Genomic DNA, 18,052 nt, shown 5'->3' on the forward strand with positions numbered 1-18,052 from the left:
TGCGTGGATCATCTCCCCGGATGGGTTTGGGTGTCCCGGAGCACAGTTCACACCCGGCGGGATTGGCGGTTCCGGTGCACAGTCCGTCCCTGGTGCTGTTGGGCGATCCCGGTGCACGGTTCACCCCGGCGGGGTTTGGGGTCCCGGAGCATGGTTCATCCGCAGGGAACTCGGGAGTGCCCATGCCCGGTTCCCGCCGGGGCCGTTCGGGGCTCCCGCTGCTCGCTGCCCCTCCCGCGCCCACGTGCTCGCGCGCCGCCCGGCCCCGCCCCTTCCCGCTGGCCCCGCCCCCAAGCGCGCGAGCCGGGAGGGGGCGTGGCCTCCGCACGGGCTCGCGCCGCGGAGGGGCGGGGCGCACCGGCAGGCGAGTGACGTCACCGCCCCGGCTACTGCGGCGGCGGCCGGGCTGGATCTGCCGGTTCTCCGCGGGCGGCCCCGGAGCGGCGGCGAGGGCGGGCGGGCCGCGGGGTTGTTTCTCGGCGCCGCCGCCGCCTCCCCCGACCCCCTGCGCTGGGCAGGACCCGCGGTCCCGCCGCTCGGAGCCGCCGCTCCCCGGGCGGGGCGGGACCGGCGGGGCCGCCCCCGGTGTCGGCGGGCGGGGCCGGCGCTCCTCGCACAAAGCCGTGAGTGCCGCGGGGACCGCACCGGCACCGCCCCGATGTGAGCGGGGCATGGCCGCGGGGCATGGCCCGGGGCGGGCGGCGGCGGGCGCGGAGCGCCGGCGGTGAAGATGGAGCCGCGTCCGCCTGGGACCGAGCCCCCGCTGCCCCGGGGGCCGGGACCGGGGCCGGAGCTGGAACCGGAACCGCAGCCGCAGCTGGACCTGCAACCGGAGCCGGACCTGGACTTGGAACCGGAACCGGAGCTGGAACCGGAGCCAGAGCTGGACCTAGAACTGGAGCCGGACCTAGAACCGGAGCTGGAACCGGAGCGGGACCTGGAACCGGAGCCGGACCTCGTACCGGAGCCAGAGGTGGACCTAGAACCGGAGCTGGAACCGGAGCCGGAGCTGGAGCTGGAGCTCTGGGCGCTTGAACCCGCCGCTCCCGGCGCGGGGCCGCCGCCCTGGTGCCCGGGGGAGGCCGGGGGCAGCCCGAGCCCGGGGGGTCCCGCCGAGCCCCCGCCGGAGGAGGAGCCGCGCCTCCGCCCGGTCTTCGACGCTCTGGACCGGGACGGCGACGGCTTCGTGCGCGTGGAGGAGTTCGTGCAGTTCGCCACGGCCTACGGCGCCGAGCAGGTGAGCGCTGGGCTGAGCACCGCCACCGCACCTGCCCGCCGCTCCCCGCGCTGGGCCCAGGCCGGCCGTGCCTCCGCGCCGGGGCGGCGCGGTGCTGTCACCCCGCAGTGTCACCCCGCGGTGTCCGGTGGCCCCGCCGTCCGAGGGGGATGGTGATGCTGGCTGCTGTCCGGGCTCCGGCCCTTGGAGAGCCTTCAGTGTCCCCAGGGGCAGCGCTGGCATCGCCCCGGGTGAAGGGCACGGCGGGCCCGAGCGGCTCCCCGCCTCCTGCACCGGCAGGAACGGGAGCTGCCGGCCCCATGCGCTGCGAGCAGCATCGCGGCAGTGCCGCTGGCAGCCGGCATCCCGCTCTTTGTTCTCCGGCACTGACACCTCGGGGTCGGCCTGGCAGCGGGGACACCCCGGAATGCGGGGCTGCTCCGTGCCCCCTTGCTGGCGCCTGGCTGGCCATGGATCACCTCCAGAATGGGGAGCATCAGTGGGGAGCATCCCTGCCCATGGTAGCGGCTTGGAACGAGGTGATCCTTAAGGCCGTTTCCAACCCAAACCAAGCATGGTTCCCTGCTGCCTTGCTTATCCCAGGTTTGACAGCCTGAATGTGTTTTTTTTCCCCCCTTCCTACTGCTTTGTGTCCTGGCCAGCCGGTGTTCCCCTGCAGCAGATCAGATGCGATGTAATTTGAAGCTGCCTGGGCTGACCCAAAATGGAGCAAGCTCCGGCAGCGCTCACCAGGGGATGGACATGGATTTGTTGGTGTTTTATGCATTGGCCTGGGCTGGCATTGCTACCAGGAAAAAAGGATTTTTTTTTTTAAGGTGTGCAGGTATTGCTGTGAAGTTTCCCTGTGCCTGCCCAGATCTGCTCTCGTTCTCCATCCGTGGCTGCTGCACGGGTATTTAAGTGCCATGACAAAGCAAATCATGTGTGAAGGAGGCTTTTGGTGGAGGAGGGCTTTTTAGCACTGTCCTCATGCTAGAAATGCCCCTCAAAGATAAAACAAAGGTACTCATTTTGGAAGAAATAACCCTGCAAAGTGGAGATGGGGAACTTCTTTGTGCTGCTGGTGAGGGCACTGTGTGCAGAGGGTCTCGAGGTGTGAGCACAGGTACCTCGGCTGCTCCTGCAGCCAGGAGAGAGGCTTTATTCATAAATCCTCTGATCTGCACTGCCCTGCCATGGTCCAGGCTCTCTGTGCCACTGCCATGTCCCCCTGCTGTCCCCAGCAGAGGAAGCAGGAGGCTCCTGGCCCCCTGCACATGGTGCCACCTCGCCAGGGGACTGTTAGCCTCAGTGTCCCTGTGCACTTGGTGTGGAGCAGCCCGAGGCCATGGGAAGTGGGGCCAGGCAGGTGGCATGTGCGTGGCAGGGGACATGGCAGTGGCTTTGGGGTGTGCAGCTCTGCCTGGCAGTGCCCAGTGCTGGCGTGGGGTTGGTGCCAGAGCTCCAGAGGGGCCACACTTGGCCTGGAGAACACTCTCACACCATGGCCTGGGGAGAGGCTGTGAGCTGTTAAGGTCACTCCAAACCTCAGCAGGGTGTCCCACAGGTTTTGTGCCACTGGATGGTGTCTGTCCATATGGATCCATGTGGGAAGGGGCTCTCTGCAAGCTCCCTGTTCCTTCGTACTGAGCACAGCTAATGGTGTTTTTGCCTGTGCTGCCATAAATGATGCTTTTTAAATGCATGTCTCTTCAGCAAGAGGCTGGTACGGGCAGCTCTTGGCATGCACAACAGCTGGGTGTTGGTACAGCAAGTGCTGAGCACCTTGGGGAGGTTGAGGAGACAATTCCTGAGCCAGCAGGTCCTGGGCAGTCCAGGGGACTGGAAAAGAAGGAAAAGTGATGCCTGTGTATGTCAGGACTTGGTGTGAATCTGCAGCTTCAAAAAGCACAAGGGCCTGCTGAGGGAGAACAAGAAGGGGTTGGTGATGGGGTCTGTAAGCTCCCAGCAGATCCTGGAATCACAGAAATTCCTGAGTGGGAAGAGTCCCACAGAGATCATGAGTCCAACTCCCAGCCCTGCACAGACACCCCAACAATCCCATCCCGTGCATCCCTGAGAGCATTGTCCAAACACTCCTGGAGCTCTGGCAGCCTCAGGCTGTGCCCATTCCCTGGGGGGCCTGGGCAGTGCCCCAGTACCCTCTGGGGGAAGAATCTTTCCCTGAGATCCAACCTAAACCCCCCTGATGGGCAGAGTAATAAAAGGAGGAGTTCTGGGGAAGTTGCTTGACCTATTTGGCAAGAAGCAGCTGGAACTTGGGCCCAAAGTGGGCCTTTTGGAAAGTGGAGATCCAGCTCAGGTGGAAGTTAAAGGGAAAGAACATCCCCACTGGATGAAATGGTGTTAAGGTGACTAAATGGGACCCTCAAAGTGTAAATAAAGGTTGTGCTGCAAGCATAACTGGGATGCTGTGAGAGAGGGGCCAGGCTTTGATGGCTGGCTGGATAATCACAAAGGTACCACAGCAATCAGCAGGCAGTCAGTGAGGAGCAAATCCCACCCTCTTGCTGGACATACCTGCTTCCTTTTCCCTCCCCTCCTTCCTCCTCCTGGCTGCTGCCCATGGGGTGAGTTCATAGTGGTGGAACAAATGGCTCAAGTGAAGCAGCACAAGCAGTGATTCCCGAGGCTGCCGAGGGCTGAAGGGTTAAGGAGAGCCTGTGTGTGTGTCTGTGTGTGTATCCACATGGATGAGGAGCTGGAGAGCAGCAAGTGTTGTCTTTAGCGCTCAGTCAAACACCAGAGGCATTCATGGGCTGCTGAGCGAGCGCTGTCAGCTCGTTTGGCTGCAACAATTATTAGCTAAATGTCAAAGGGAAGGCACCAGCTGGCGTTTATTCCATAAACACGACGGGATTGTGGATTTCTGGTCGGATGAATTGGGTTTTTTTCTCTCCACGGGGATAAAAAATGGGATTGGGATGGTGTTTTGCTTAAGCAGCTTGGGTTGTTGGAAGGCTGACTGGGAGATCTGCGTGGCTGAGGGGCTGGCAGGGAAGTGCTGGGATGGGGAAGAGATCAAGGTAAAGATAAAGGTAGTTTGTTTTGCTCTGAAGTGATAACAGCTGATAGAGATTGAGGCTCTTGCCTGTACCTTCATCTTCAGAGGTGTGAGGAGAGAGTGGTGCTGGGGGTGACACTTGACACAGGGGTGGCCTTGAGCAGGGCAGGGACAGCCTTGGGATGATTCTCCCACAGGGAGGATGTTTGTTCAACAGGGATTGTTTTGCTGCTTGAAAAGCTCACATGGACCCATGATATACTCCGTGGAATGCAAACAAGTGTGGAACAGAAAGGTTTTGGGACAGAAAGCTTGACTTTCCTTTAGGACAGCTTTACTTTTTATCCAAAACCCCTGGACAACTCACAAACCACCTGTAAGACAGCTGCCAGTGGTGGTGTGTTTTTATTGTCTCCTCTCCCTCCCCTTTTTCACTGCATTTCTCCAGGATCTGATGCTCCCTGGAACCACTGGCTGGGACAGAAGGATGGAGTAAGACTGGCTTAGCAGAGAGGTGGGGGAACAGTTGATGTCATTTTTATGTCACCTTGTAAAGCAGGTCGGTTGTGTCTTTTACAGAACCTAAGGCCATTGTGCAACCATTTTTGGTTTAAATTTTTATTTTAAAATTTATTTTACGTGTCTTGCCTGCTGTACTATTGCACTGTGTCTGGTTGAGGTGACAGAGCCCAAGGCTCTTCTCCCTGGATTTATTTCCAGCAGGGTCAGAGGAGAATGGATTGTTTGTAAGGCTGAGGACAAGCATCCTGCTGGCACCTTGAGTTGTTTTTCCCTTTTTGTTTTGATCTAACAGACAATTGGAGAAGGAAAAGCCTCTTGCACCACATGATCTCACTGCCTTGGCTCAATTAAGAGAAATCCCAGAGTTTGTCTAACCCACTTCCAAAGGCTCCTATTCCAAGAGATCTTCAGCCTTTTTTTTTTTGCGTCTTGATGATCAGTCTGAGCGTAATTTCAATGTGATTTGTTTTGCTTTCTTTAACATTTCAATCCCTCAATACCTGCCCTGCCACCACGTCAGCTCATCCTCAGCTGAGCTCTCCATATTCAGCTGTTAACTTTCCCTCTGGGGATGGTTTATGAAGGGTTTTAGCAGGTTTGTTGTACTTTCCCCAGCACTTCCTCAGCCTCTTGGAATGGGGTGCCCAGCCTGAGCTGAGAGCTGCGGAACAAATCCCATTTTGGGGCTGGCACGGATCACTCCAGACAGCTGCTGCACAGAGTCCTGGAGTTGTTGTTTTTTGGTTTTTTTTAAATAAAACAATCTGAAAATCTGCCAATTGGTTTCTGTAATGAAGTCTGGATAGTGTCAAACTGCAGCCTTTAAGAGGTTACCCCCCCATGGTGATGCCAGGCTGGCTTTTCCTGCTCCCCTCTGGTGGATCTCTTGGGAATTGTGTACCTGGATCCAGTGCTTCCTACTTCCATCTGCCTTGGAGATGCTGACATTGCATCTGATTGTGGATGTCCTCCCTCTTCCCCTTGGTTTTCTCCCACTTCCCTATGAAATCTAATAGTCTGGATCTCTGTCATGAGGAAACCTCGATTATTATTTTTTTTTCATTTTTTTTCATCGTTCTTACCCAGCTTGAGCACAGGGAGTGTTGGTTTCATTAAGAGATTTCTAAAATTACCTATCATGGTTTCACAGGCGAGTGAGACTTAAATTGCCTCCAACTGTGTTGCTGCTGCTGTATCTTCCAGAGGCTTTAACTGCTGTTTAACTTCATGGAATGTCCTGGTTCGGAAGGATCACCAAGCCCAGCTCCTGCAGTTTGGCTTCTGCTGTGGAGAGGGGCTGGGATGGCAGTGGGTGTGCTGTAGGTGTCTGTGGACACCCCTGTGTACCTTGGAACAGCAACAGATCTGAAATATTTTGCTTGTTTTGACCAAGGGCCCAGATTTCCCCCAAAGAAATTCCTGTCAGGGAATGTGTGGGTTTTGGGGGATTGGGTGGGAGCTCTTTCCTCTCCTCCTCCCTCCTCTCCACCCTCTTCAAAGGGCTTTTACCACCATCAATAAATAACAGGTCTGTGTGCTCCAGGAGCTCCAAGACAGGAGTTTTTCTTTCTCCCTCAGAGAGGAAAACACTTCCAAGCCAACATATTTTGTGTAATTTTGGGTGAGGTGGTGGCTGCTTTGCAAATTCCATTTTCAGCTCACTTGATTCACTTATAAATATCCCAAAAGACTCCAAGGAAGAGATTATTCCTGTGCTCCCGGGTTTTTTTTTGCTGCTCCTGCTCGGGTTTGGCTTGAAGCTCCTGGGAGGTCTCCTGGGAGTGGTGGGGAGGGCTGGGAGCAGATCAGAGCCCAGGCAGAGCTCTCTGGTGATGTGTTTGTGGCTGGAATCAGATGGATGTTTGGCTTATCCCGGTGGGATCAAGCCCGGCAGGGCTGTGAATACTCAAAGGCAGGGTTTGTCTGTGTGGGCTGGGAGGAGGGTGCTGGTGGTAATTTTATCCCAGCTATGAGTTTATTAAATAAACCTTTTCATTCTGCCTTGCTCCTTCAGGTTGAGAAAGCGGTGAATGCAGAGTGGGATGTGGATTTTCGAGATAGGAACTTTGGACAAGAGATGGAGGGACAGGACACAGGGAATGGCTTCCCACTGCCAGAGGGCAGGGAGAGATGGGATATTGGGAAGGAATTGTTCCCTGTGAGGGTGGGCAGGCCCTGGCACAGGGTGCCCAGAGAAGCTGTGGCTGCCCCTGGATCCCTGCAAGTGTCCCAGGCCAGGCTGGACAGGGCTTGGAGCAACCTGGCATAGTGGAAGATGTCCTGCCCATGGCAGAGGCTCAGAACAGGATAAACTTTAATGTCCCTTCCAGCATGCTGTGATTCTGTGATTTATTTTAATCGAGGTTTGTTGTGTTCCCCTGAAATTTGCATTAATTTCTGCAAGTAAAGAAACATTCTTTGCCCAAAAGAAGGAAAAAGCATCAGTCCCACCTTTGCAGAGTTGGCACATGCTGTGGGTAAGGGAGTGAACCTGGGATGTCTGGGGAGTGGGGTGTGGATGCTGCACCACTGAAGAGCCCAATTTGTACTGGGGAACCACTGCCCCAGGCTGGGACAGGAGTGCCAGCAGCAGAAAAGGGCTCATCTGAGGTTTCAGTGTTGAGGTGGAAGGACCTTAAAACTCATCCCATTTCACCCCCTGCCACAGGCAGGGACACTTTCCACTAGCCCAGGCTCCTCCAAGCCCTGTCCAACCTGGCCTTGGACACTTGCAGGGATCCAGGGGTAGCCACAGCTTCTCTGGGCACCCTGTGCCAGGGTCTCACCTTCCTCACAGGGAACAATTCCTTCCCAATATCCCATCTACATCTCCCCTCCTTCAGTTCACACCCATTCCCCCTTGTCCTGTCACTGTCTGCCTGTGTTAAAGTCATTCTCCCTCTCTTTCTATAGACCCCCTTGAAATACTGAGAGAAGAGAGGTGGATTCGTGAGAAGCTTCCTCTCAGGAGCAGGGTATTTCCTAAGGCTGTGACTGATAAAAATGGGATTGGGGTCATCCTGATTAACTGATTGGAATATGATAGTGCAATGATTAGGCTCATTCCAACCTGCTCTTGCCCCCAGTGCCCTCTCCCAAAGCATTCCCAAGCTGCTGATACCATTATGTAACTCAGTGCAGACAGTAATTGATAATCATTACAATTGCCTACAGAATTCCTCTCCATTTTATTCCTGTTTGACTTTCGTTTGCTGCTCGTTGTCAGAGGAATGATCCTCTTATGATCCTCTCGGGACCCAGAGGCTTTTTTTTTTTAAATTCCTGGGTTTGGAATTTTGCAAAACAAATGATTTCCCATTAGCCCCAGCCTAATGCTCTGCTTGGGCAGGGAGAGCTCTTCTGCTGGGCCACCCTCAGTGTCCCCTCTGCCATGGGACCAACGTTTTTCCAGCACCAGGAAGCTGCTGGCAGTGGGATGGCAGTGAACCATGGCTTGCTTCCCCCTGTTCCTCATGCCTGCCTCCATCATTCCATAATTTGTGTGTGGCTTCCTGGCCTGGCACCCCGGGCTGGTCCCTGCTGAGCCCTGGGGGAGCAGTGCCAGCCTTTCCCTCCGTGTGGCTGTGTAAATTCAAGCACCCGTGGAAAATGGAGGTGCAATCCTGCCAGACTGGTTCTGCTGGGCTGAGAGTCAGGGAGACCTTGAGGTTGAGAAGGACCTCTGGGGTCATTGAGTCCAACTGTTCCAGCACTGCCTAGGCCACCCCTAAACCATGTCCCCAAGTGCCACATCCATGTTTTTTGAACACTTCCAGGGATGGTGACTCCTTGGGCAGCTGTGTCAGTGCCTGACCAGTCTTTCCATGAAGAAGTTTTCCCAGTGTCTAACTTGAACCTCCCCTGGTACATCCTGAGACCATTTGCCCTTGTCTTGTCCCTTGTTCCCTAGGGGCACAGTCTGACCCAACCTGGCTGCAACCTCCTGTCAGGAGCTGTGCAGAGCCACAAGGTCCCCCTGAGCCTCCTTTTCTCCAGGCTGAGCTCTTTACCCAGCTCCCTCAGCTGCTCCTGGTGCTCCAGCTCCTTCCCAGCTCTGTTCCCTTCTTTGCACACATTCCAGCCCCTCAATGTCCTTCTTTTCATCTTGAGGTCCCCAGAGCTGCCCCCAGGGCTGGAGGTGCCCAGCAGGTGCTGATTGCAGCCTTGCTCCCATTGTTGCAGGTGCCTGTTGACACAGAGAGTGAATGTGGCCCTGGCGAGTTGTGCATTTTGCACTTGCAATGACTCTGCCATGCCAGAAGCATTCCCAGCTCCTCTCTGTGCACAATCCATGCTCTCGGTGTGCACTGAGCTGCCTGGAGCTGCTCTCCTGACAGGGTTTTTTGGGACATCTGCAGTGCAGCTGTTGGCTGAAGCAGCCCAGTGTGCAGGACAGTTGTGCTTCCCTCATTGTCCCACATCAAGCAGAGCCCCCAAAGCTCCTCTCAGCCTTTGTTTTCCACTTTCAAATCATTCCATCTTTCCCCCACAGGGGATGCTGCTGAGGGCTGATGCTTTAGGCCCAGGCCTGGGGCTTCCCAGCAGAGACAAGACTGCAACCATCCACAGTGGGAGAGACAGTAGGGATTTCATCAGGCTGCTCTCAAAATCACTGCTTGTTTATATCTTGGTGTGTTTATGTGTTGGGGGATCTAATGTTTGGGTTGGAAGGGATATTAGACCATCCCATTCCACCCCTGCCATGGCCAGGGACAACTTCCACTATCCCAGGCTGCTCCAAGCCCCATCCAACCTGACCTGGAACACTTCCAGGGATCCAGGGGCAGCCACAGCTCCTCTGGGCACCCTGTGCCAGGGCCTCACCACCCTGACAGGGAACAATTCCTTCCCAATATCCCATACAACCCTGACCTCTGGCAGTGGGAAGCTATTCCCCCTTGGCCTGTCCCTCCATCCCTTGTCCCAAGTCCCTCTCCAGCTCTCCTGGAGCCCCTTTAGGCACTGGAAGGAGCTCTGAGGTCTCCCTGGAGCTTCTCTTCTCCAGATGAACATCCCCAGCTCTCCCAGCCTGGCTGCAGAGCAGAGAGCCTCCAGCCCTTGGAGCATCTCTGTGGCTTCCTCTGGAATGACTCCAGCTCCATGTCCTTATGCTGAAGGCCCTTGATGTGCTTGATAGCAGGAAAACACCTCCAGGCTGACAGAGAGCTCTGTATTAATAGGGGAGTCACAGTTCATGTCAGTGGTACCTGGCATGGACCCTTTTTTGGGATCCCAAAATTTCCAAGCCCAAGGGATAGCCCAGAAGATGTCCTGGAGCAGTGGAAATGCCAGTGTGGGCTTTCTGCATGGCTCAGAGCTCTGCAGAAACTGTCCCTGTCCTCCTCCTTCCAGTGTGACAGCAAAACCCCTTTCCAGAGGAGTGCCAGTGACCCCAAAGTGCCCTTGCTCCCTGTTACCATGTTTTATGATTCTGTTGAAGCTAAAGCACTCAGGGACTGTGGTGTTTGATGGGAATTTGAGTGCTGGATGAAATGGACCAATTCCTGACTTCTGTGTGTGTCCTGGTGTGTCCCAGCCCTGCATGGCATGGGCTGGTGACAGCTTTGGGGATGTCCTGTGGAGCTGTCGGTGTCCCAAGGGTGAGAATGTCCCTGTCTGGCAGAGTGCTGAGCAGCCTCGTAGTGCCCTGATAGATTTATTTTTGATAACACACTGTAGTTTTCCAGAAGAAAGGGCTGCTGTTCCCCCTGTGCAGTGTCCCGTGGTGAAATGCCAGTGGTGTTAGGTTGTGATTGAGTCACTGCTGCTGCTGGAAGAGGTTTTCAGCCTGCAGGCTGTTCCTGCTTCCTCCTCTGCCCTGAGGAGGAGGAGGAAAGCTGGAGGGAGAGGAGCTGGTGCTGGGAGCTGCGTCATCTGGCAAGACCCACAGGAGCCTGCTGTGGAAAATCCCTTTGCCAGAGTCCAATAGGAAACTGGGCTCCAGCAGAATGTGCAGGAAGGCAAAGGAGCTCAAAGCAAGAGTTTTAGAGAGAAGAAGCTGTCAGGGGCAGGAAGCAAGGGGTGAGGGCAGCTGTGGGCACAGGGCATGGAGCCAGGCTGGGATCCATGTGGCTGTTCTATAATCCACATTCCCAAACAAACACAGCATGGAACGAGGAGCTGCTCCAGGGGCCCTTCTGCTTGGAGAAGGTGTATCTGTACTGAAAGTGAAAGTCTCCTAATGGGAAGATAGCATTCAGTCCCACCTTGGCTTTAGAAGCTGATGGGGCCATCGAGGCTTTGGCTGGGGAGGGTGAAGAGGCAGCTGTTGCTTCCCTTTTTTTCCTTATTCCTTATATCCTTAATAACATTCCTTATTTTTTCCATGGGAGTGGCTGTTCACCCTGCTCACTATGTGTGCCTGAGAGGAGTTTACAGCTGGGGGGAAAAATAAAATTTGGATATCCTTGTGGAATTTTTTCCCTGCGCTTGCTAAATGGATGCAGCAACCAGCTAATCTCTTCCAATGGCTACTTGGAACTCTGAGACTACTGTGCTGGCAGGAGCACAGCAGGGAAGGATGCAAAGAGCTGAGGGAAGGTTTGTGGGACCTTCCCTGAAAGGTCCACGGGGAATTTTGGAAGCTTTGTTTTGGGACAGGAGGGTGCTGGAGCTCTTGGTGTGGAATAGGGGCATTCTGGAGACCTTGATTTGGAGCAGGGAATTCTCTCCTGGACTCTGAGCTGCACCTGAGGCTGTGTGGAGCATCCATCCCGTTGTGGTGTGGTGGCTAAAGGAGGGATTCTGTGGCACAGGCAGGACTGAAAGCCCAGAGCACTGGGACAGGTTCCTTGAGCAGGGCAGGGACTCAGCTGCAGCCTGGCAGAGCCCTGCACAGCCATGGAGCAAATTCCAGGCTTTTTGCTGCTCCCCTGCTTGGAGGAGGTGCTGGAGGAGCATTAATGTTGCCATGGGGTTGTTTGGTTGGTGTGGTGATGCCTTCATGCCCTATGCTTACAACCCCTGAGGTCCTGGGCTTCCCAAACTATGCATGGCATCTCAGCCTCTTCTCCCGTGCTCCAGGAATCCACCTCTGAGCCTTTGATCCGTTCTGGGCTCTTTTTGCCCCCCTCTGGTACAGTCTGCTCCATGTCCTTCACACAAGCAGCCCTTTCTGAAGCTGCCTGAAGGGGTGCCAAAAGGAGGGAATAATAATTTGAAGCAGCTCTAAAAAAGAAATAGGTCTTTATGCTTTGCTGGTCTCTCGTTCAGGCTTGTTTGTGTTCCAATGAGCTCAGTTTGGGCAGGGTGGCAGCGCAGCAGGGCTGGGGTGGGTGGATTCCTGCTCTCCTGTTCATGATTGCCACTCCCTGGGCTTCACCTCTGCAACCCCAGAGGCTCCTTGTGCCCACCAGATTCGCAGCATTTACAAGTTGAGAGGTGTCCCAGCATGAGGAGGATGTGGAGCTGATGGAGCAAGTCCAGAGGAGATCACAGAGATGCTCCAAAGGCTGGAGCCCCTCTGCTCTGGAGCCAGGCTGGCAGAGCAGGGGGTGTTCACCTGGAGAAGAGAAGCTCCAGGGAGAGCTCAGAGCTCCTGCCAGTGCCTAAAGGGGCTCCAGGAGAGCTGGAGAGGGACTTGGGACAAGGGATGGAGGGACAGGACATGGGGAATGGCTTCCCCTGCCAGAGGGCGGGGAGAGATGGGATATTGGGAAGGAATTCCTCCATGGGAGGGTGGGGAGGCCCTGGCACAGGGTGCCCAGAGAAGCTGTGGCTGCCCCTGGATCCCTGGAAGTGTCCAAGGCCAGGCTGGACAGGGTTTGGAGCAGCCTGGGACAGTGGAAGGTGTTCCTGCCCATGGCAGGCAGTGGAATGAGATCAGTGTTAAGGTCCCTTCCAATTCAAACCATCCTGTGATTCTATGATTTTAATCTTGTTTTATGAGCTACAGCCTGTACATTGTGTTTTGGGGAGGGTGGCTGTGCCAAGCCAGTGAGAGGATTTGTTCTGGGATGTGCCATGGAGGTTTCTGTGCTGCTTCCCAATCTGGAGTGGGGCACATGGAAGCAAACACCACAGTCCTGGATTTACAAGCCTGGACAGCCCCACCACACAAACACCTGCCTGTGGTGCTGGGCACTTTGCATGGAGCCAGACCAGGCAGAACATTCAGCATCAGAAAGTGGCTAATCCTTGGTCTGTGCCCTCCTGGTAGCTTATATTGTGTTGCTTTTTGTCTGCTAAGCTCCAAACCCTGTGGAGGCTCCATGCCCCGGTTCTGCTCCTCAGGACACAGCCCTGGTGGCTCCTGGTGGCACTTGGCTCTTCCCCCAGGGTGCGTCCACCCTCCACCCAGGCTGTGCTTTATCCAAGGAGTAACCAGGCGCTACACCCTTATTTCTCTCTGGATTTAACCCAGCGTGAGCCGTGGTTGGAAGGGTGAGAACAGGTTTCCCGTGTCGTCAGAGGAACAAAAGCTCGAAACAAAGGCTTCAGTGGCTTGGAGGGTGGAGGAAGAACCCTCTTCAAGTTCATTTAACAAATAAATGTTTAGAGTGCTGAAGCCCTTGAGCACTTAGGGAGCAACAGGAAACTTGGAACACTTGAGACAAACAATTAAATTTGGATTAAAACCATCTCAGCGTAACTTATATTCCTGTTAATGTTTCCAAACCATCCTTGAAGTTGTTTGTTTAAATACGTTTTTATGCTTCAGTGGCAACAATTGAGGGATAATTTGGAAATGTCATACTTGGCGTTTGAGAGCACACTTAAATACCACAAATTGAGGCTCCTGAAGCCCTGGTGAGCATATAGGTGTTCCTGCCGCCAGAGATCCTTGGAGCTGGTGGGGTTAGTCCAAAAAGGTCCTGTACAGACCAGAGGAATTTCTAGCAGCAGGTAAAATACCCCAAAATTCTGGGTGTGAGTGACGCAGGTGGTGGAGATCTCCTGTAGTTCAGCTGTACACTCTGCTCCGAGGGCCTGCCTGGATCCATTCGTCCTGGTTTCTCATGGGTGTGGGCAGGAAGGATGTGGGTCCTCAGGCTTTTTTGGCTGCCAGCTCCTTAAAACATATTCTGGCTGCTTTTTGTGCTTCCTGTTGAATTTTTGAGTGTTTGAGGGAAAATCTTTTCCTCTGCAGGTTCCTGATGCATGGAGGGGATCTGTTCCTTGGTTTTGGGCTGTTCTTGGCTCACAATTGGCTTGGAGATCTCTTCCTTCCTCTTCCTAAAGGGGAAAATAGGAGTTTGGTGAGGAGGGAATTCTCTCCTGTCCATTCTGTATTTGCATCTCTCCCCTCTGGCATTTCCTGCAGAAGGAGCCTGGTGGCCCTGGGGCTTTGGGGTTTGGGGCCACAGTCAGGGGGGCAAGATGGGAGAGAAACTGCCCCAAGGAGGGGATGTACAGTGAAAGCTGGTGGCAGGCTGAGCAGCTTTGCTCTTGGATTAATAGGAGAAGGAGGATTTGTCAGGCAAGTGGGTGTATTAAATGGTGAGGATCTGGTCTTCCTGGGCACAATGGGAAGGGAGGGAGTTTGTTCCCCGTGAGAACTGGCTCACTTTGTTCCTCCTCTGTCTCTGTTTGTGGGTGATCCCTCTCCCATTCCTCTTCCTTTAAGACTTGCAGGCTTATTACTACCATAATTATTCCTCTTTATTCCTCCTAAATACAGGAGGCTCATTCCCCTTCTGCCTTAAATAATAGGTTTGATTATTTCTTCTGTAGCAGGAAGAGATGAGAACAAACCAGCCTTCCTTTGTCTCCTTCTCAGGAAGGTGTCTGCATCCTTGGTTTCAAGTACCACGCTGTCAGCAGAGGCCCTGCAGTGCTGGAGCCTCGGGATGAAGGGATGGGGAAGATGAGCTGATGTCTGGGCAAGATTAGGGAGGGATGGTGCAGAAAACATCTTCACCACTTTTGCTTAGGGTGGACCTTTAAATAGACCTGAGCAGGCACAGTGTGCCTGCTGAGCTCCTCCTGGAGCTTTGGGAGAGGCTGGGAGAGCAAAATCCTGGCAGCAGCCCTGGGTCAGCGCTGCCACTTGTGAAATAAATAATGCAGTTCTTGCACTGCTTACTCACAATTGACCATGGCTGCTCCCTGTAATGAGATCTGCCCCTCGGGGGTGTTTTAAAGGTTACTTAATTAGGTGTAATTGCAGCAGAATAGAAACCTGCTTTGAGGTTCTGAGTGCTTTGTGGAGTGCCAGCTCCTCCAGCAAAGGAGGGAGTCAGAGCCTATAAACACGGCTGGAGCCAGAGTAATCCCGAGTTATCAGCCTCCCCCTTGGCCTGGCTGTTTATGGTGATGAAGCCACAGCCGTGGAGGGCTGGAAAGGCTGTTCCTGGCTTTGGGAATGGTGCAGCTGTGCTTCCCAGCCCAGCAGCAGTGTGGGAAGGCAGCGTGAAGCTGTGCTCACATTGTCGGGCTGTTAATGCTCTCTCAGCAGCCAGCACGGGGGGATGGATGTGCTCTTACCCCAGACAAATGCTGCATTAGCAGGGATCAGTCCGTTTCAGCTGATCCCACTGCTGAACTGTGGATTTAGGGAGTGTGGGATCTAAAGAGAGCTCCATGGGCACAGCTGGGTCTTTGGCAGGCCCCTTTGGTTTGGCTGCAGGAGCTGCAGCAGTTCCAGCACGTTTCCCAAAGGTGGGAAAAGGATACTTTGACTTCTGTCCTCAGCATTTCAAAATATTACACATTTTTGTTTGAAAGGATGGGTTTAGCCTTGAGAGGCCAGGTGGGCTTTAGGGACAAATGAGTGCTTTGGCTTATTCTTTTGTGTCAGACACGGGGGGTGGAGGTGCTGCATCCACCTCTGTGTAACCATGAGAGCTTTTATACTGCATCTCCTCACTCCAGTGAGTTCCTGTGGGCCACTCCAGACCTCACACCTGGCTAAAGAGAGGAGAGCAGCTGGTGTGAGCCTTCCCTGTGCTTTTTATTGCTAAAAGTTCCTCAGTTTGGCAGTTCTGCCAATGTGGTGCTCAGCTTTCTCTCTGCTTGAGTTCAGGGATTGTCTCACACTTACTATACTGTTTCCCCCCTAAAGATACGAGATGTTCAGAGCAGATTTGGGCTTCTGGCAGTCAGGAGAGAGTAATTGGAGTTACATGAGAGGTATTTGGATTTTCATGTCCTGTCTCAGCCAAGCAGGACACTCAGGATTGGTCTGTACCTGGATACTCAATGAGTTCTCCCTGTTTAAACCAACCTTCCTTCCTTCCTTCCTTCCTTCCTTCCTTCCTTCCTTCCTTCCTTCCTTCCTTCCTTCCTTCCTTCCTTCCTTCCTTCCTTCCTTCCTTCCTTCCTTCCTTCCCTCCCTCCCTCCCTCCTTCCTTCCTTCCTTCCTTCCTTCCTTCCTTCCTTCCTTCCTTCCTTCCCTCCCTCCCTCCCTCCCTCCTTCCCTCCCTCCCTCCTTCCCTCTTTCCCTTCTTCCCTCTTTCCCTTCTTCCTCTTTGCTGATGGCAGCACGTGTGAGGCTGCAGGAGTTCCTGGTGGGAGCTGCAGCCCATTTGCTCAGGTGTTTGGGGATCTTTGTCAGGAATATTTCAGTATTCATTCCTCCTCTTTGCCTCCTATGGATTTGCTTCCAGTCTGTGTAGATTAAAGCAGCACTGAGAGCTGATTTTATTCTCAGGGCAATTCATGGAAGCACCATCCCTGTGGGACACCACATGATTAGAGGATTTGAGCTCCACCAGCTCTTCTTGTGGGGTGCCTGGCTGCTGTGGCCACTGGAAGTCTCCCACCCTCCTTCACCCCCCTAAAGAATGTCTTTCTGGAAGCTGGTTTGGCCCTGATCTCTGCCAAAATATGAGGGAAAACTGCTGGCAGGCTCAGGGGTTACAGAGGGGTGTTGGCTGCCCAGCACAGCCCTGAATTCCTTCAGGGATCATGCCTAAAACAAGCACAGTGGGGATTTTGTCCTGCTGAATCCATCTGCTGTGTGGTACAGACATGGAGCATCCATAAGGATAGGAGAGGAGAGGCCTAGAACTTCCTTTTCCTTTTCCTCCAGCCTGCTGAACAGGGAATTCACAGCTGGGGAATCCTTCACCTCCCTGGGAAACTTTCACTGCGGGGCTGCCAAGCCTTTGTGTGTGAATTGGAATTTGGAGTTGTCACTGTTGGGGGTGTGAGGTCATTTGCTGAGCTGATTTCACTGCAGGAAAGCAGAGAAGCTCTTTTTGTGCTGTGAGGAGCCTCCGTGGCATCAGTGTGGGCTCCTAGTGCTCCTTGGGCAGGGCTGTTATCAGCAAAGCTGTTGGGTTTTGGAAGGTGAGAGGTGTGCAGAGCTCTGGGATACAGGAGATGTGGGAGTGGGGATGCTGCAATGAGTTCTTGTTGTGTCATTGAGGTTCCAGGTGACTCCCCTTCCTCCTCCCCATCTGCTCCATGGCCTTTGCCAGGAGTAATCCCTTGCTCTGGGCCGTGCCCTGTCCCTGGCACATCTCAGCCCCAGCTGTGCTCCTGCAGGCCCCTGGCTGTGCTCAGCTCCAGGCAGCCTGGCTGCCTTCAAGCAGTTTAAACCTCTCACTTTCCAGCAGGATTTAAGTCAGCTACTTAAACCACGTCATCCTCTTTCACTCTTTAATGCTCTGGGTTTCAGCTGCTCGGGCTCCAAGGAGGGTTTGTAACCAGCCACAAACACACACAGCAAGCAAAACCTTTATTTTGAGTATTTCTTGCTGGCCAAAAGCAGGACTGGGGTGTCTGTCTCGTGGGTTAAGCTTGGTGTTGCAGTTAGGTGGAGTGTTACTGTTTGCTGTTGTGGGAGTGTGGTGGGAGCTGCTGTGCTCAGGCTTCAGCCAAAACCCTCAAATCTGTGACTTGAGAACTGCTCACATTGACTGGATGAATCCAAAGCAGTCGGAGCCATAATGCTGGTGATTTTCCAACTGCCCTGATAAGGTTCTAAATTTAGCCTGGTCAGCAAAATGAAGAAATTGAGAAATCTATCCCAGGTTGCTCCAAGCCCTGTCCAACCTGCCCCTGGACACTGCCAGGGATCCAGGGGCAGCCACAGCTTCTCTGGGCACCCTGTGCCAGGTCCTGACCAGCCTCCCAGGGAGCAATTCCTTCCCAATATCCCATCTATCCCTGCCCTCTGGCAATGGGAAGCCATTGCCTGTGTCCTGTCCCTCCATCCCTTGTCCCAAGTCCCTCTCCAGCTCTCCTGGAGCCCCTTTAGGCACTGGAAGGAGCTCTGAGGTCTCTCTGGAGCTTCTCTTCTCCAGGTGAACACCCCCAGCTCTGCCAGCCTGGCTGCAGAGCAGAGGGGCTCCAGCTCCATTGCTGAGCTATGCTGGGTGAGAAAAGGAGTCCAGGGGCTGTGG

The 18,052-nt window shown here is 54.3% G+C and overlaps 1 protein-coding gene across 2 annotated transcripts in view; it reads left to right on the plus strand.

The window, feature by feature from the left end:
• Positions 1 to 424: 424 nt before the first annotated feature.
• Positions 425 to 18,052, plus strand: part of RAB11FIP3 (RAB11 family interacting protein 3) — a 74,689-nt gene continuing 57,061 nt past the window's right edge. Inside the window, exon 1 of one of the 2 annotated variants that reach the window (XM_085075101.1) lies at positions 425 to 1,237. In XM_085075101.1, coding sequence (XP_084931227.1) covers positions 731 to 1,237 — 507 coding nt within the window. In that variant the 5' untranslated portion in view covers positions 425 to 730. The remainder of the gene's footprint in view (positions 1,238 to 18,052) is intronic. The other variant, XM_085075102.1, reaches the window with a different exon arrangement.

This window comes from Lichenostomus cassidix, chromosome 14 (assembly GCF_008360975.1).
Source record: "Lichenostomus cassidix isolate B80296 chromosome 14, HeHo_3.0, whole genome shotgun sequence".
Lineage (NCBI taxonomy): Eukaryota > Metazoa > Chordata > Aves > Passeriformes > Meliphagidae > Lichenostomus > Lichenostomus cassidix.